This window comes from Dipodomys spectabilis, unplaced genomic scaffold, assembly GCF_019054845.1.
Source record: "Dipodomys spectabilis isolate Male_0828 unplaced genomic scaffold, ASM1905484v1 ptg000001l, whole genome shotgun sequence".
Classification (NCBI taxonomy): domain Eukaryota; kingdom Metazoa; phylum Chordata; class Mammalia; order Rodentia; family Heteromyidae; genus Dipodomys; species Dipodomys spectabilis.
The window spans coordinates 24,580,751-24,600,526 of record NW_024870678.1 but is presented as its reverse complement, the minus strand read 5'-3'; the positions used below and the strand labels follow the sequence as shown (position 1 = coordinate 24,600,526).

The 19,776-nt window shown below is 37.6% G+C and overlaps 1 protein-coding gene across 5 annotated transcripts in view; it reads left to right on the top strand.

The window, feature by feature from the left end:
- Nucleotides 1-19,776, top strand: part of Reps1 (RALBP1 associated Eps domain containing 1) — a 65,006-nt gene that overhangs the window by 15,274 nt on the left and 29,956 nt on the right. For 4 of the 5 annotated variants that reach the window (XM_042694451.1, XM_042694368.1, XM_042694209.1 and 1 more), the window contains exons 2-8: nt 10,147-10,270; nt 11,816-12,012; nt 12,119-12,272; nt 12,781-12,911; nt 13,409-13,571; nt 13,859-13,922; nt 16,166-16,320. In XM_042694451.1, the coding sequence (XP_042550385.1) occupies nt 10,147-10,270; nt 11,816-12,012; nt 12,119-12,272; nt 12,781-12,911; nt 13,409-13,571; nt 13,859-13,922; nt 16,166-16,320 (988 nt within the window). The remainder of the gene's footprint in view (nt 1-10,146; nt 10,271-11,815; nt 12,013-12,118; nt 12,273-12,780; nt 12,912-13,408; nt 13,572-13,858; nt 13,923-16,165; nt 16,321-19,776) is intronic. The other variant, XM_042694284.1, reaches the window with a different exon arrangement.

Genomic DNA, 19,776 nt, shown 5'->3' with positions numbered 1-19,776 from the left:
ACCATCGCCCCTCCTTAAAGGAAAATTTTTCAAAGTTCACCTTTATTCTGTTTGCCAAATCGAAGAGACCTTTCCCTAGGTCTTACTGTTTCACCTCTTGCCTTCAAGTAAAGATTGGGAAACATTTGAGTGGATGTTATATTTTCTTTGTGTTCATCCTGGTGCTAAAGGGGTGACATTTATCGTTATATTGTATTCATAAACTACTTTGTTAAATGGCAACTCCTTTGTACAACTACTTAAAGGTGATTTAAAAAATAATGAGGTACAAAAGGCAGTAAAAAAAATTACCTTTAGTATCCTAGTTGCCTTTATGCTCTCTATCTGTTGTTCAGGGTCAGTTTTGCTTCCTGTGTTCTTTGTATCCAGCCTACAGAGTTCTTGAGATTCTTTGAAAAGTCTCAGCTAATCATTCGTCTCTTATTGTTCCCCTTATACCAGCTGTGATCACTTCATTGCCAAACGGTTGCTGTAGACTCCTAAATCTTAGTGAGCTTTTCTGTAATTACTGAAGAATAGATAAGTGGATTAAAATTATGTGATACTTTTCAGAAATGTTCAGCAAAGATTGGTATTCAGCGCTCTCACTAGCTAGCTCCAGTTTACTACCTAGCCACAACTAAGGAAGTATTAAATGCTTCGGGCCTTATTTTCTCTGGTTGTGCTTCATAGATTGTTTTGAGGACCATCTGAATTTTTAAAGAACCTGGAATAGTGCCTGTTACTTGGAATAGTTCTAAATAGCCATTAATTTTAATATTATTATTCACCTAGGAAAAAATACAGTTTTGGAAGATTCTGAGACCTTTTTTGTTGTCATCAGGAGTTGAGGGTGTTTGAATGTTTCTGAATGTGAAGAAGCATAGCCATAACTGCAGTCTAGGGATTGTAAAGAGATCTTCAACAAAACTTCTGTATCCTACCTGTATCCTCAAATTATGCCAGCACACAGTTATAAAAACAAAAAAGCAAAAACAGTAATAAATCCTAGTGCACTGAGTAGACTCAACATTGAATTCAGTTCATGCCTTAGCACTTTCTAATTGATTAAATGCCAAGGAACAGCTGGTATTTATACATAACCTGGCAGCATTTCTTTAAGGTAGTATAGTAGGCGCATATCACTTGCATTATTATTTTTCAAGTTTTATCTCTTTTATATAGTATTCCTAATTTCAGGACAAGCGATGTGTATTATTTTGTGAGCTAGTTATGTTTCTAAATTTTTTTTGTGTGTATGCTGGTCCTTGTGCTTGAATTCAGGGCCTGGACACTGGCTTTGAACTTTTTTGCTCAAAGCTAGTGCTGTACCATTTGGGCCACAGCTCTACTTTTGGCTTTTAAGTAGTTAATTGGAGATAAAAGTCTCATGGTACCCAGCCAGGCCTGCTTCAAACCATAACTCTCAGGTTTCAGCTTCCTTAGTAGGTAGGATTACAAGTATGACCCATCAGCCTGGCTGTTTATAAAATACTACTAAAAAATAAATATGGTTCTCTCTACCTTTCTCTTTCCCCCTATGACTTCTCCTATCTCTATCTTCCTCCATTGATTGAATTGATCCTCTTATATAGGAAAGAAAAATACTGCAAAATGAAATGTTAGCAAACAGGAAGATTTTTAATTATCAGATGTTCAATTCAAAAAGATAACAGTTGTAAAATACAAATACTGATATTTGTTTCATCACAGATATTTTTTTCTTTGGTGTTAGATTACAGGGAAGAGTTTTGCAGATAACTCAGGTGACAATTATATGTCCTCAACACAGCAATTTTTTGTATTTGATTGTCATATAATTAATATTTAAATATACATTTGTCATTTTAACGAAGTCATATCTAACAATCGGTGTCTGGCTCTTTGTAGAAACAGTTTTAAAGATTAGATGTGTTCAGAGGGTAGTTGGTGTGTAACTAGACTATGAAATTTGTATTTTGAAAAATATCCCTCGCACTAGAACAAATCTTAGTGCCAGAATGTAACCCTTTAATTTTTTCATGAAAATTGAGATTTATATCAAGCACCTTGATCTGATATAAGAGCCTACGTTCAGTCCTCAGTACCCAGAAAAAAAGCGAACACCAGCAACACAAAACTTAATTCTGACACTCAGCAGTCAAAACTCTTGTTTTATTATACAATATGGTAGAACTGGGCAAATATCCTTCATAAAGAAAATGAGTAATTCACAGCATGAGTTTCAGTCTAATTTCTATTATTTGCTGCATATCCTTAAGCAAGTTACCAAAAGGTTAGTTGTTTTATCTGTAGAATAGTATATATCTCAAGGAGTGGTTAAGGTAAGTGATTACTACGTTGAGGCCCACGGAAATGTTTTGTTTGTTTGATAACCAGTGACTATGATACTGGTTGTAGCTAGTAAAATATTTGTTGGGCTCTGTGTGCTACTCTTACCAATATAGACTGTCAGTGATGCATATGGCCCACATAAAAATATAGTTTATAGCTAAACAACCAGGCAGGTATTGCTAAATCAAATCTTCTTAATTATCTATGCTACTCCAAATTTTATTTACTCCATAAACATGAAAAAAACCTCTCAGTCCTTTTTCTGTTATTTGACTCAATATTCTCTCTCTCTGTCCTTTTCTGTTATTTGACTCAATATTTTCTCTCTCTGTCCTTGTTCTGTTATTTGACTCAATATTCTCTCTGTCCTTTTTTTGTTATTTGACTCAATATTCTCTCTCAGTCCTTCTGTTATTTGACTCAATATTCTCTCTCTCTCCCTCCCTCTCTCTCTCTTTCTCTCTCCCTCCCTCCTTTTCTCTCCCTCTCTCTCCCCAGTCCTGGGACTTGAACTCAGGGCCTGGGTACTGTCCCTGAGCTTCTTTTGAAGCTCCAGGTTAGCACTCTACCACTTGAGCCACAGCATCACTTCCAGCCTTTTCTGTTTATGTGGTACTGAGGAATTGAACCCAGGGCTTCATGCATGCTGGGCAAGCACTCTATCACTAAGCCATATTCCTAGCCTCAACATATAATTTTAGTCCATTTCCTCAGCACAGACAATAGAATTTGCCTTTTGAATATAGTCTAGGTTCTACACAGTATTTTATATTGTGATGCTGAGTTTTTACTGAGTTTCTATGATTATATTAGGAAGGAAAAAAGTGGGTATGTATTTGAACATTTTCTGCAGAAATGTTACAGAAGACATTTGTAGTTTTACTTTTGTTGTTATTGTTGGTGGTGGTCATGGGGCTTGAACTCTGGGCCTGGGGCTGTCCCTGAGCCCTTCAGCTCAAGAGCCACAGTGCCACTTGTGGTTTTGGGGGGTTAATTGGAGATAAGAGTCTCAACAGGTTTTTCTGCCCAGGCTGGCTTTGAACTGCGGTCCTCAGATCTCAGCCTCCAAAGTAACTAGGATTACAGTGTGAGCCACCAGTGCCCAGCTGCAGTTTTATTTTTGAGAAATACATTGTGTGTGTGTGAGAGAGAGAGAGCGAGGGAGAGGGAGAGAGAAAGAAAGAGAGAGAAAGAGAGCGTGTGTTGTCTCTGAGGTACTTTTTGCTCATGTCTAATACTCTACCACTTGAGCCATAGCTCCATTTCTGGCTTTTTTGGTAGTTAACTGGAGATAAGAGATAAGACTTCCCTGCTGGGGCTGGCTTCAAACCACAGTCCTCAGATCTCTTGAGTAGCTAGGAGTACAAGCATGAGCCACCAACACTCAGCAAAATAAACCTTTTTATATAAAAGGAAATCAATACAAATCAGATATTTTTCTTCATTTTTACTATTCTTTTTTTTTAAGATGACAAGTAAAATTATATACGTTTATCATGTACAGCATACTTTGTAATATGTATGCATTGTAGACTGGCTAAATTGAGCTAATTACCATGTTAACATAGTTTTTGTGTGTGTGTTTTTTCCTAATATTTCTGTTTCATTATCTGATGTATATCAAGAAAAGTCTAATGCTGCGATGTAGCTATAATACTCTGACAAATTCTGCACATTTTTTATTTTTGAAATATTCTATAAAATAATGTACATTCCTATGTCAACATCAGTGTTAGAACAGTTTGCTTTACATACTGTTGGGGAAATAGATTGAAGCAGAAGGGAGGACAGTGGTTGATACATAAAATGGAAGGGTATGGATCATGATTTGGTGACCAGGAGGGGAGGGAGGAAGGGGAAGAGAGAGAGAAACAAGAAAATGCTTATTTATTTTCCTAAGTATTAAGGAAAAAAAATCTTATCAGCAAAAGGGAAATAAAGGGACCTTGACCTGTAGATTTGGAATCAGTCATAGCCAATTAAACGTGTTAGATAAGAAATGTAGTGAAAGTGAGATGAAATATTTGCTCTAGTACAACTTGTAAGTTTCTCAAAAGGATTGGTCCAATTGCATTTCATATTAGACCTGAGTTTAAGCAGATTTAGCAGTGGAGTTGATCACTAAAGGATAGCAAATAGCAAGCCACTTAGGAGTGCAAATTGGTGAATGCAGCAGTGATATAAGTTACTTGCTTATTTGTTAGATGGTGCTGAATATTTAAATGAAAACATTATAGCAATGGAAAGTGCTAGAGATAAGAAAACAAAGCCATTTTGGGATGTCTGGGCTTTACCCTTGATGTTTTTACTTGACATGTTCCCTTAGTGTCAATGTATACAGTGCTAAAGATGATTAAAAAAACAAAAACAAAAACAGGGCTCCTCCATCATATGTAATAAAAACCACCTGAGCAAAGCAACATTTATATAATTTTTAAAGACACAGTGATAATGACTAACAGTGGGTTTGGTAAATTAGGTGGGTGTAGGCATTAACCTTGTGCAAAGAATTGTGGTAGAGCTTGTAGTAGATTCTGTGTAACTGAGCCATATGCTCTACCCTAAGAAGCTTAGTAGAGGGAGATTAGTGGCAGTTTGCGATGTGGTTGTAACTATACAGATAATTCAAGTACCTCAAATGGAACATGTTGGAGTACAGTATGTAGATAAAGAAAAATTCTGGTTGCAGAAAAAATCCAGACTGAAGGTGGCTCAAGTGGTAGATTGATAGCCAAGTCAGCAAGCAAGCAGGCCACCAGAACCAGAGGCCCTGAGTTCAAAGCCCTTATTGCCCCTCCCCCACCAAAAAAAGAAAAACAATTTAATTGGCCAGGCACTGGTAACTCAATCCTAACTACTCAGGAGACTGAGATCTGAGGATCTGGGTTTGAAGCCAGCCTGGGCTAGAGACTCATCTCCAATTAACCACCAATAAGCCAGAAGTAGAGCTGTAGTTCAAGTGGTAGAGCATCAGCCTTGAACAAAAGAGCTAAGGGACATTATCAGACCTTGAGTTCAAGTCCCAGTACCAGCACCAAAAAAATTATTTTGTTATGGTTATGGAAAATAGAAGATAATACAGGATGATGAATATTACACACACACACACACACACACGCACACACACACACTCCTATTGGCCATTTGAATGTTTTCTTTGAGAAATACCTGTTAGTCTATTGCCTGTTTTTAATTTTTTTTTTGAGGTTGGGACTTCTTTATTCTATGTATTAGCCCTATTAGCCACTTAGAAGATACATGGTTTTCAGATATTTTCCCCATATTCATGAGGTGCTTCTTAACTACGCTGATTGTTTTGTTTACTGTGCAGAAAATAAATTTGGTATAATTGAATTTGACTATTTTACTGTGCTATTGGAGACTTTAATAAATTTTTATCCATTCTAATGCCCTGAAGTATTTCCATATTTTCTTCTAGTAATTTCATGGTATTCTTTATTTCATTTAAGTGTTTAAACTATTTTGAAACTAGTCTTGATGAACACTACTCACAATAGCTAAGAAATGAAAGCAGCTTAGGTATTCATAAGCTGCTATGGAGAAAGAAGATGTCCATATACAGACAATGGAATACTATTCAGCCATCTTAAAGAAATCTTCATTTGTGACAACATGGATGGAATTGGAGAGCATTGTTTTAGGTGAAGTAAGCTAGGCACTGAAAGATGAGTACTGCATGATCTAACTCATATGTAGAATCTAAAATAGTTGGTTGCAAAGAAATTGAGAGTAGAATGAGGTTACAGAATAGGGAGGAGGGGGGCTGGGAAGGTGGCTCAGTGGTAGAGTGCTTGCCTTGCATGCATGAGGCCCTGGGTTCGATTCCTCAGCACCACATAAGCAAAAAGAAAAAAGCTAGAAGTAGCGCTGTGGCTCAAGTGCTACCACTACAGCGCTAGCCTTGAGCTGAAGAACTGAGGGACAACGCCCAGGCCCAGAGTTCAGGCCCCACGACTGGACCCCAAAAAGAAAAAAAAAGAATAGGGAGGAGGATAGACAGGAAAGATTGTCAACCAGTGGGTATTAAGTTATAATTAAATAGGAGCAAGAAATTCTAAATAATGTGCTATTATTGCACAATAGAGGGCAGATAACATATATTACTGTATACTTCAAAAGAAGTTTGAAAGTTTTCACCCTAAAGAAATGATATTTAAGCAGGTATGTTCATCTGGAATTAAATTGTACACATGTATCAAAACATTTCATATTTCCCACAATATGCACAATTTTTGTATTTGTATTTACCAGTTAAAATATACTTCAGTTTGATACCATGTAGCATACCTATAATCCTAGCACTTGGGAGGTAGAGACACTGCCAGTGTAGGCTCCAAAGCAGGCCCTGTGTCAATGAATTGATAATCAACAAACTTAATTTTTTAAAAAAGACATGGAGGATCTTAAGATGGGTCAGATGGAAGGATGTAACTGTAATAGATATAGTTTAGACTGATGTTGTAAGAGAGATACAAACAAAAATGTGGAGTAAGATTGAGAAGAAAAGTTGAGAGTCTTGAAGGAGACTTTGAAGTTCATGCCTTAAAACAGGAAAATTACTTAGGGCTATACATCAGGACTGTTAGCTTGGTAGACTATGTATAGGAGTGGAGAAAGACTGGCAGAGCTGATGCAAGTTCATTCTTTCAGCCAAAAAATCTAAATTGACCTTGTCTGTCATAAGTTGTTCTAGGCGCTGTGAATTTAATGGCCTTTCCTGTTCCCTGGTATCTCATTCCCGTGGAGATAGTAGCATAAATAAACTAGCTATGGTCTTCAAGGAAGCTTCTGAGATCATGGCATTTGAGCAAGACTTATATGACAGACCAGTCAGTCAGCCAAGCAAAGGTCTGATGGGAAGCATACTAATGCTAGAGCAAGTACAAAAGCCCCGAAAAGGACAGTCTTCTCTTACTGAAGAAAAAGCAAAGAGGTATTTTAGAGTTTGTGCTGTTGGAAGGTATGTCACTATCCCTTGGTTAGTTGATGTATAGTTATCTCAGTCACTTGGCCAAATAAAACATTATTGTATTAAAGCTAATACATTTGGGTCTGGGATGTAGCTCAGTGGCCAAGGGCTTGACTAGCAAGTGCACTATCCTGGGTTCAATCCCCAGTACCAAAAAAAGAAAAGACAAAAAACAAAAAGCCCCACTAATATATTTTTAATTCACAGGGCTACCATATAACAAGATCTTATAGAAAGTTTATATATAATAATTCATCACAATCTCAGGCAGTTGAAATTCTCTAGGACTGTCATATAAAATGATTTTCGTATATATAATTAACTTCATGAAACTTGATCTCACCTTTTCCTCTCCTATTCTTACTTACTTGCTAGTTACACGAAATGACATGATTGAAATTTTGCTATTTATGTTCTATTGGTATTTTCCAGTGTTGTAGAATACCATCTAAGACAAAATGCGTGGAGAGCTGATCAAAGTGTTTGGTTTGTGAATTTTTTGAGTCTACATTGGTATTTGAAAATGAGAATATACGATATCTAAAAAAAAAAAAATCTGAAGATGTCTGCCTACCTGATTTATACCTGTAATTTCAGATTGGGAGGTAGAAATTGGGAGGATCACAATTTGAGGCTAAGCTAGACCAAAGGTTTGAGAGACTTTCTACCAGTAGTTGGGTACAGTGAGCATATCTGTCATGTCAGCAACATGAAATTGGGAGGAGATAAAGATTTAAGGTCAACCTGGGTGAAAAAGTTCACAAGAGGGCTTAAGTGGTACAGCACTACCCAAGCAAGCTTTTTGATGATTAGAGATAAAAGGCTCAGTTTGTCTGTCCAGGCTGGCTTCAGACAAACCCTCAATCTCGGCCTTGTATGTATGTATGTGCCCTCACATAGATATATACTGTGTATATGTGTATATGTCTGTGTAAGGGGTTTCATCATAACATTTCCATACATACATATAATGGACCTACCCATGATCATATTCTTCACCCTCATTACTCTATCTTGCCCTTCCCACTCAGATTTTGGCTCTTTCCCTCAATATCTCCCCCTGCTTATCAACAAACTACTGTGATCTTTTTTAGGTCTTGCTTTTACCTAGCTTGTACCTGACATATTTGAAATGCTTTGTTTTATAAACAAAAGTGTCTTAAGATGTATAATGACTCCCTGAAAGGCATCTAGTTGGTAGAAAAGTATAATAGATTGGGATAATAACTGCAATTAAAAAAAAAGCCTGCATAGCCTGTAAGGCTATCTCCTGCCTTTATTAACTTTACCTTTTCTTCCTTATAGCTCCCTTGTAGTTCAACTGGCCACTTTAAATTCCTTTTGCTCTTTTTAGAAGTACAGGCCCTTCAGTGGCAGAATCAGGAACTTTTCCCACCAGTACTGATCAGTCATCAAACATTTGCTGTGCATGCAAAAGGTTTTTGTTGGACAATACTGTTGAACCAGTGAGAGGTGCTTTTTTTTTTTTTTTCTACTTCTGTAAATATGTTTCTTCCGGCTTAGTACCACATCTCAAATGTACCTTACCTTTATTTCAGTGTATGGAAATTGAAGTTAGAAATCATGTACAGGAATTTGCATTATTGGAGAAAATGTAACAAAGATACTCAGTGTTTAAGATGAATATGAGCTGGTACTGGTGGCTCACACCTATAACGCTAGCTGCTCAGGAGGCTGAGATCTGAGAGAAATGCAGTTCAAAGCTAACCCAGGCAGGAAAGTCCGTGAGATTTATTTCCAGTTAACCACCAGAAAACCGGAAATGGTGCTGTGGCTTAAAGTGGTAGAGTATTAGCCTTGAGCAAAAGAATTCAGGGACAGTGCCCAGGCCCCAAGTTCAAACCCCATGACTGACCAAAAAAAAGATGAATATGAAATGTCTGTATAGTATAAATCTGCTTACATTTTAAAGTTTCTATTTAGTCTCATCTGAAGTCCTCTTTTTTTTAGGTCTGATTTTTATTTATAGGCAGCATAGAGATATTTAGAAGGATTAGAAGGATTGATACGTATGTTGTTGGAAGTGTACATGCTTAAGACAAAAACTTTTGATGTTTTAAAGAAAAGTAGTACAGCCATAATAACTACAATTAGGAAAATATATTAATCTCACATAACAAAACAGCAGATAGAATTTTGAAAGTGTTCAACTTTGAATTCATATGCTTAAGATTACGTATCCCTTCACTCTTCCTCTCACTTGCTATATCCTCAGCATTTTCTCACGTTGTTGTATCATTTAACCACTATTAAAGAGTAAGATGGCATAGCTATATACATAAGGCTTGTGACAAAGAATGTGGACCACTTACTGATTCTTAAGGAAAAACAATTCTTTTAATAAAATTGCTTGGTACAAGCTTGGTGTTGGTGGCTTACACCTGTAATCCTAGCTAATCAGGAGGCTGATTAGCCTCCTGAGGATCACAATTTGAAGACTTCTATCTCTAGTTAATGATCCAAAAGCTGCAAGTAAGCTGTGGCTTAAATGGCAGAGTGCTAGCTGTGAGCAAAAAAAGCTCAGGGACAGTGTCCAGGCCCTGAGTTCAAGCCCCAGAACCGGCATTATGCATGCGCACACGTGCATACACACATTGCTTAGTACATGCATTTTTGTAGAGAATGATAATTTTATTATGGGATCAATGCCTTTTTGTTTTCAAACATATGAACATGAAACTTGAAGATGAAATTGGTTCAGAATGTTATACTATATTTTACATAAGCATTTGGAGAGGTTAAAAAATAGTTCAATAACAGTTTATCTTTTAGCAGAAAAGTTTTGCCATAAATCTTAATGATAACGTTGTGTTCTTTTGTAGATAATGGAGCTTTGTGGTGCAACAAGACTTGGTTATTTTGGAAGAAGTCAGTTCTATATTGCTTTGAAACTTGTAGCTGTTGCCCAGTCTGGTTTCCCATTAAGAGTGGAAAGTATAAATACAGGTAAATATACAATAGACTAGTAACAGAAATAAAAATAATTACAAATAAAGTCAATAGAACTTTTTAGTCTATCTGATACTATAATGGCACTTGTGATATTGAAATGTCATGACTTTATTCATTTGTGTTTCACATTTGAGAATATTAGAAAAGTATGTGTTTTATGTCCCTGTGGCATAGAATATGTATGTCATACTTTTTTTTTTTTTTTGCCAGTCCTGGGGCTTGAACTCTGGGCGCTGTCCCTGAGCTTCTTTTGCTCAAGGCTAGCACTCTACTACTTGAGCCATAGCATCACTTCTGGCTTTTTCTGTTTATGTGGTACTGAGGAATCAAAACCAGAGCTTTGTGTATGCTAGGCAAGCACTGTATTACTAAGCCATATTCCCAACCCCATCATATATATTTGATGATACACTATCTAGCAGTTTTCTTTATAATTCAATAAAAATTGTCTAAAAAGAATTGAGAAGAATGATTTTATTAAGGTAGTGATAAATTATAGTAACCATCATATATAGCTTTTTTCCCTTTACTAATATAATAACTTTATACTTTGCAATCATCTGTTTGGGAAAATATGAAGGCTTTGTTTTAAATTAGAAAGTAATAGCAAAAACTTCTTATTGATAAAAATGATATTAAAATGTTTGGAAAGCTAGAAATGGAGGTATGGCTCAGGAGATAGAAGTGCCAGCCTTGAGCAAGCCAGCAAGCCAGATGCTGGTAGCTCATAAGTATAATCCTAGCTACTCAGGAGGCTGAGATCTGAGGATCATGGTTCAAAGCCAGCCCAGGGAGGAAAGTCCATGGGACTTGTATCTCCAATAAACTACTCAGAAAAAATCAGAAGTGGCTCAGTGGCTCAAGTAGTAGAGCGCTAGCCTTGAGCAAAATATTCAGACTGTGCCTAGGCCCTAAGTTCAAGCCCCAGAACTGGCACACACACACACACACATGGAAAAAGCCAAGTGAGAATATGAGGCAGGCAGGTAGGCAGGCAGGCATGCATGCACACACACATACACACACACACACACACACACACACACACACAAAACCAAGTGAGAATATGAGGCTTTGAGTTCAAGCCCCAGAAGCAGCATGCTAGATGGATGAATGAGAGAGAGAGAGAGAGAGAGAGAGAGAGAGAGAGAGAGAAGTAAAATATTAAGAGATTGAAACCTAGCTACAAACATCTGATCACTGTGTAGCCTTAGGCAATCTCAGGCTCAGTTGGTTTATTTGTAAGTAAAATTTTTGCAGGGCTGATCTGATTATGAGATGAATATGAAGTGACAGGTAATAGAACCAGACATACCATTCAACTACTTTGAAAGAACAACTTCATTTTACTTCTACTTTGTAGCGATGGTCATTGTGCCTATAGCTGTGTATCGGTTTTTGCCAAAGTTCTACTATGTAACTTATCTCTTCTTTAGTTCTTAATAGTTTAAAATATAAATCTGACAAACTCTAAGATCCAAACAAGAATCCATGGATTTTGAATAATACTCAACCTGTAATTATTTTTGTGCTTAATAGTAAAGGATCTTCCTCTGCCAAGATTTGTTGCTTCAAAAAATGAGCAAGAATCTCGCCATGCCACTTCACATTCTTCAGATTCTGAAAGTCAAGGGTCTTATTCTGGTGTGATCCCCCCTCCACCTGGCAGGGGGCAAGTGAAAAAGGGATCCACAAGCCATGATCCGGTTCAGCCTCGTGCAGCTGCAGATCAGCAGGTAATTACACCCATGTAAATGTTGCCGGTTGATTTCCCACGTAGACGTTTACACTAGAACATTTATTGGAACTTAAAATGTCTCTTTAAAATAATATTCTTTCTAGGAGCCTGCATCCCCAGTGGTTTCCCCACAGCAGTCCCCACCTACTTCTCCACACACCTGGAGGAAGCACAGCCGCCATCCAAGTGGGGGAAACAGTGAGAGGTCTCTTACAGGACCTGGGCCATTTTGGTCTCCTTTTGCTGAAGCACAATCAGGTATGTAGAGATCCTTTAGAAGTACCAACTATTTAGGTTTATGAGTTGAAGAAAAGTTGACAACCCTTTGCATTGCTTCTAAGACAGTTTTAAACTGTGTTAAGTTAAATAGAAGCAGAAGCCAGTTATGAAAATTTTACTTTGAAAACTAGTAATTACGTCTTTTGTTTCTATGATGTTTGGACAAAGGTTTATGGATACCAGAATCCCTGATGGTAGAACAAATCATTTCTTCCCAGAATATTGATCGTATATTATATACATTTTAGTATTAGCAAGGAAAGTAAAACATATCTAAAAAGATTTAAATGAATTGTGGTTTTAGCTGAACAGAAACGACTCCAGTTTGGAGATTACTATACTTCATCTTGAGAGTTTGAATTTGGAAAAAACTCCAGAAATGTTCAAAAATATACATTTAGTAATTTATTTGTCTTAAGTAAAAACTAGTAACTTGATTTTTCTCAACTAAAACATGGGTAAGTATGTTCGTCCATTCTTTTTATAGGGTCTTCTACTGGTGATGCAGTATGGTCTGGGCATTCTCCACCTCCACCTCCACCTCAAGAAAATTGGGTCAGTTTTGCAGATACTCCACCAACCAGTACTCTTTTAACCATGCATCCTGCTTCTGTCCAGGTGTGACATTTTATTGGTATTGCATTTTTATTTGCTTCATTCAGTGTATTGCTGCAGTCATTGTTTTTGTATTTTGCTGTTGCATATTTTAGTTCATTCTTTTAAAAAAAGATCCAGAACCTCTACTCTTGTTTCATTTTCAAGACTTTTATCACTAAAATATTTCACTGAAGGTTTTAGCTGATTTTATTTGGTTTTAATTCCCTAGTGAAGTTTTGAAAGGTTTCTGCATCTGGGAATGTATTCGCTTGGCTTTCTTAGCACATTTTTTCATAACTTTATGTTGCTTACATAATTGCTATCATTCTACATGTTTATATAATCATTGTGCAAAAACATATCCAATAACCTGACTGAAACAAATATGTGGTTTGCTAATGACTTCTTACATTTTAAATATCCACACAAAAGTAAGTTTTACTTGCAAGGAAAAATAAAGCAATCATGGTCCTTATAATCATATAGATAGATACTGAGGAAAAAATGTTTCATTGCAGGACCAGACAACAGTTCGAACTGTAGCCTCAGCTACAACTGCCAATGAAATACGTAGGCAATCCAGTAGTTATGATGATCCCTGGAAAATAACAGATGAACAAAGACAGTATTATGTAAATCAGTTTAAAACCATTCAGCCTGATCTAAACGGATTTATTCCAGGTGAGTTGCTGAAAACAGAAGTTCTTCTAGCTGGGACAGGACTAAGTCTCAATTTCATAATCTCAAAGACATTGTTTTATTGGTCCTAAATTTTAACTATAAAAGATCGTAAGTTTTTAAATTATTTGTCAGAAGAGTTGATAATCACTGGGGAACAAAATATGGTGTCTTTACATAATAAGATTATTACCCTTTTCACAATGAAAAAATGGAAGACTTTTACCTTGCAATCTGTTCTTGGATCTGTGCGTTTAGTAACATTAAACAACATTGTTTTAATATTTCAGGATCTGCAGCTAAAGAATTTTTTACAAAATCAAAACTTCCTATTCTTGAACTTTCTCATATTTGGTAAGTATGGTATATATCATTAGTTGGTTAATATATGTTACTTCAAAGGATTGCCAACATGTATATTTTAGATTCATAAAGAATAAATTATAGGTGAACAAATGCAACAGTGGTTCTCACTAGACACTATGCTGAAAATGAATTATACAACTTGTTGATGAGGATGGGAGGGAAAAACTAGAAGAGAATGAGGGAAGGGGTGACATTACCTGACTTGCTAACCTTTCTGTACCTTACCTTTATATTAACAATAAATTAAAAAAAATTAAAACAGAATAAACTATAGTTGGGTACTGGTGGCTATCCCCTGGGATCTAAAGATCTCAGTTCAAAGCCAGATAGCCTTGACAGGAAAGTCCATTAGACTTTATCTCCAATTAACTAGCAAAAAGCCAGAGGAGGAGGTATGGCTCAAGTGGTAGAGCACCAACCTTGAGTAAAAATGCTCAGGGAGAACACTAGGCTTTAAGTTTAAGATTCAGTACCCATAGTTAAAAAAAGAGGAGGGAGGGGAAGGAGAAACTGCAAATAGACAACATCTTCAAAAACATTCCCCATATACTCAGTATAGTCTTTATTTTTGTTTTTTGGGGGGCTTTGAGGGGCTGGTTATGGGGCTTGAACGCAACACCTGGGCGCTGTCCCTGAGCTCTTTTGCTTAAGGCTAGTGCTCTACCATTTTGAGCTATAATGCCACTTCTAGTTTTCTGGCAGTTAGAGATAAGAATCTTGCATAATTTTCAGCTCCAGCTGGCTTTGAACCACAGTTCTCAGATCTCAGCCTCCTGAGTAGCTAGGCCTAAGACAGATACTCGGCAGCATGGCTTTATAACTGCTTACTATAATTTGTAGAGAAGTACTTTGTAAACTATAAGATTCCATAGAAACAGCTATAGCAACTTTCTGTTTACTAGCATAGTGCATGGCATACACAAACGGTCATTTTTATATTTCTTGGTCTTTATCGAGTTTAATTAGCTCTATAAGTAGCCATACATGTAAGAACAATAATCACCTCCTCTGTCAGTCATAGTCTAAGACTCAAGATAGCTGCCACATTGTTGAAATTGGCCATTGGAACATAAATTACAGTCTCAAACTACTTTGTGTTTATGTGTGTGCATATATGTGTGCATGTATATGTGCTTACATGCTCAGGTTCACCAGTACTGAGGCTTAACCTCAGGATCTGGGCACTGTTCATGAGCTGTTTGCTCAAGGCCAGCATTCTACTTGAGCCACAGCTCCCCTTCCAGCTTTTTTTTTTTTGGGTGGGGGGTGGATAATAGTTTTTTGGAGATAAAAATCTCACAGACTTTTCCTTTCCCAGGCTGGCTTTAAACCATGATCCTCAGATCTCAGCTCCTGAATAGCTAGAATTACAGGCATGAACCACCTGCACCCAACACAAGCTACTTTTGAAGAACAAATTATCATGGGGCTGAGGAGTTGGCTCTGTGGTAGAGTGCTTGCCTTGCATGCATGAGGCCCTGGGTTCAATTCCTCAGCACAATATAAGCAGAAAGAAGCCAGAAGTGGTGCTGTGGCTCAAGTGGTAGGGCACTAGCCTTGAGCTGAAGAGCTGAGGGACAGCGCCCAGACCCAGGGTTCAGCCCCCACAACTGGCAAAAAAAAAGAACAAATTATCATATAAACATTTTTACTTTATATCAGTACACTTATCTATATTCTAAGTTACTTTGCCTAATAGATTTTTAGTACTATAGAGTACTATAATAGGAGGTCTGTAGACAGTGCTGAAAAATGAAGGGCCAGCATTATATGCATATTCTTTATGATTTAAGTCAATAAATTAAAAAAAGGTTGTCTGGCATCTAGGAAATGACAGGGTCAGCAGGGTTGGGAGGCTATATTTTGTATCAGGCTTTGTAGCCTATTCAGTTCTTAAAGTACATGTGTGTTAAACAAAGTTTTAAGTAATTTCATGATTATTTTATGTATCTTGCATCAAAACTAATCTCACTGAAATACATAGAAACTAAAGGGCATGTATATGATGATTTTAATTTGAGGGACAATTCAGTATTTTGTTGTGAGAATTTTAAGTATTTATCAATGTTGAAAGAAATGTACCATGAACATCCATGTCCTCACTACCTACATTCTATTTTAAAACTTACTTTTTATACTTCCTCGGGGAAAGCATTTCTTTATTCTCTTATTGAGAAATAAAAGAATCTAATGCAAAATGAAGTTATATTCATAATGAGTTTATCTTCTAGGGAACTCTCAGACTTTGATAAAGATGGTGCATTGACACTGGATGAATTTTGTGCTGCTTTTCATCTGGTGGTTGCTAGGAAGAATGGCTATGACTTACCAGAAAAGCTCCCTGAAAGCTTAATGCCTAAACTGATTGATTTGGAAGATTCAGGAGGTAAGATTCAGAGTCAAAAGGAACTGATTGCATGCTTTGATAAATGTAATTCTTGATTAAAACTTATCCTAAAACCGGAGTCTGGTGTTTTACACCTATAATCCTAGTTACTTAGGAGGCAGATACCTGAGGACAATGGTTCAAAGCCAGCCTGGGCAGGAAATTTCATGAGACTCTTACCTCCAAAAAATATATCTCCAAAAAATAGACTCTTATCTATCAAAAAAGCCAGAAGTAGAGCTGTGGGTCAAGTGGTAGAGCGATAGCCTAGATAGAAAAAGCTCACAGATAGTGTCCAGGCCCCAAGTTCAAACCCCAGGACTAGCACTCAAAAAAAAAAAATAGTGTAATAGCTTAGACATTTCATCAAGAACGTATAGATTTGCTTTTAGAAAGATGAATAGAGGGAACCTGGGCTAATTTTCAGTCTACTTTTAGAGAGAGATAAATAGGCCACGGATTAATGGCTCACCCCTGTAACCTAGCTATGATACTCAAGAGGCTGAGCTATGAGGTCACAGTTCAAAGCCAGCCCAGGCAGGAAAGTCTGTGGGACTCTTACCTCCAGTTAACTACCAAAAAGCCAAAAGTGGAGCTTTGGCTCAAGTGGTAGAGTACTAACCTTGAGCAAAAAGGGCTCAGGACAGTGCCCAGGCCTTGAATTTAAGCCCTAGGACCAGCAGAAAAGAGGGAGGAGGGCAGGGGGTTGAGAAGATTGAGAGGGGGGTAGGGGGGGAGATAACGAATATATATTCTGTGGAGGAGGGAGATAAAGAATATATTTGTTTTTATTATTGTCACTTGCTAAGATTTGAGCATTTTACAGTGTATTTTTCTCCCATCTTTAATTGTATTATATATTGTCTGAAATAATATAACTTTATTAAAACTTCTTTCTGTTTAATACATGGTAGCTGTTGGAAGGAAGTCTTCTGATTCATCACTAGACCTATGTAATCAGGTTAATTTTAGCTAATTTACTTGGTTAACATAGATTTTGTAGCTGTCTTTAAAAGGCATAAGCAGCCGGGTGCTGGTGGCTCACGCCTGTAATCCTAGCTACTCAGGAGGCTGAGATCTGAGAATCATGGTTCAAAGCCAGCCTGGGCAGGAAAATCCATGAGACTCTTGTCTTTAATTAACCACCAGAAAACCGAAAGTGATGCTGTGGCTCAAGTGGTAGAGTGCTCACCTTGAGCTGAAGAGTGCAGGGACAGTGCCCAGGGCCAGGGTTCAGGCCCCACGACCAAAAAAAAAAGGGGGTGGGGGGGGACAAAAAGCTGTCAACAGTAAACAATAGTATGTCTTTCTTAATTTGGAGGTCAATAAGGTAGATAGAATGTTATATTCTTAATAAGCCTAATTAAAACCAAATTCTCTTTTGGATATAATACTGGGAGAAATTTTATTTTTTAAAGGAGCTTAACACAAAATTTGGCTCTTAAATGGTCATTTAGTCTGTTAAGGCAGCATCTTTATAGCCCAGAAAACATATGTGGTCTGATTTCATTGTTTAAGTTATATAGAATTAATTGTATGCCTGAAATTACTGTCCTGAGGATAACAGTGCTTTTGCTTCTAGTTTGCTAATCCATCTACCTATAACTTTGGGAAAGTTCTATTTATTCCGTTTTCCCTTCTGTTTTTGTATCTGAAATACAGAATTGATGCCATTCATATTTTAGGTTGTACATTGACCAGATGTGTTGATTAAAAAGTGTATTGTTGGGCTGGGAATATGACTTAGTGGTAGAGTGCTTGCATAGCATGCGTTAAGCCCTGGGTTCTATTCCTCAGTACCACATAAACAGAAGAAGCCAGATATGGCGCTATGGCTCAAATGATAGAGCACTAGCCTTGAGCACAGAGAGGCTCAGGGACAGTGCCCAGGCCCTGAGTTCAAGCTCCAGGACTGGCAAAAAAAAAAAAGTTTATTGTTTATTTTAGATTTTTGTTGTTTTGGTTTTGGGGGAGTGTTGGATTTGGAGCTGTTTTGTTTTCTTTCTTTTTTTTTTTCTTTTATTGTGAAAATACCATACAGAGGGGTTACAATTACATGAGTAAGGTAATGAGTACATTTCTTATCAAGCATTGTTGCCTCCTCCTTTGTTTCCCCTTACCATCCCTTCCCACCCCCCTCCACTGTCTCCCCCAGCCACCATCACCCCCCTGTCCTCCCATCCCCCCCTCATCCCCTCTGTCCCCTCCCCCCCCACACACCAAAGTTGTAAAGTTTGTTTTTTGACAGAATGTCTTGTACATCTCATTGTTGCCACGGGGCCACCTATATCCCTATTTAAACAATTTGATACTGGGGGTTAAACTTAGGTCCTCAAGTATTGCCAGACTTGCTTATTAAGCTGGCACTCTACTACTTGATCCATATGCCTCTAGCCCTGCTTTTCACTGGTTATTTTGGAGGTGAAGTCTTAACAGACTTTTCCACCTGGGCTGGCTTCAAACCTCCCTCCTCCAGATCTCAATCTCTTTGAATAGCTAGGTTACTATTTTAGGAACATTTTTCCATGACAGTCTTGGGACTTACGTGATCATTTCAACCTCTAACATTAGCTAAATACTGTAGCTAATTACAGTATATTTTTAGGTAGTTTGGTTTCAAAGTACCTTGATGTTCTTTCTTTCTTTTTTTTTTTTTTTTTTGTCCGTGTCTGTTATGAGGCTTGAACTCTGGGCCTAGGCGCTGTCCCTGAGCTCTTCAGCTCAAGGCAAGCACTCTACCACTTGAGCCACAGCACCACTTCCTGTTTTCTGGTGATTAATTGGAGAAAAGAGTCTCAAGGACTTTTCTGCCCTCGCTGGCTTTAAACTGTGATCCTCAGATCTCAGCCTCCTGAGATCTGAGCCACCAGTTCCTGGCTTGATGTCCTTTCTTAAGAAGTCACCAAAAAAAAAAGACTGGTGATGTGGCCCAAATGGTAAAGTGAACATTACAAAGTAAAAACAGGGGCTGGGAAGGTGGCTCAGTGGTAGAACGCTTGCCTTGCATGCATGAGGCCCTGGGTTCCATTCCTCAGCACCACATAAGCAAAAAGAAAAAAGCCGGAAGTGGTGCTGTGGCTCAAGTGGTAGAGCGCTAGCCTTGAGCTGAAGAGCTGAGGGACAGCGCCCAGGCCCAGAGTTCAGGCCCCACGACTGGACTCAACAAAAAAAGAAAGTAAAAACAAACACTTTGTATATTTAGGTTAACTGGTATTAGCCAAGAGAAGAAACTCTGGTAGTCATTGTGATACTGTGATAGTTTAAGACTTTTGGTATCTGACTTGAAATTGGACTTTAGAATTGGTGGTAGACATCTATGATCCCAGCTACTCACAAGCCTTTACAACATATAAAGAACCCTCATTTAAGAAAAGAAAAAACAAAAACCACAAAATTGGGCCATGTATCTGAGAGTTTTTATTTGACTCAAAGACTTTGATAACTGACCTTAGTGAT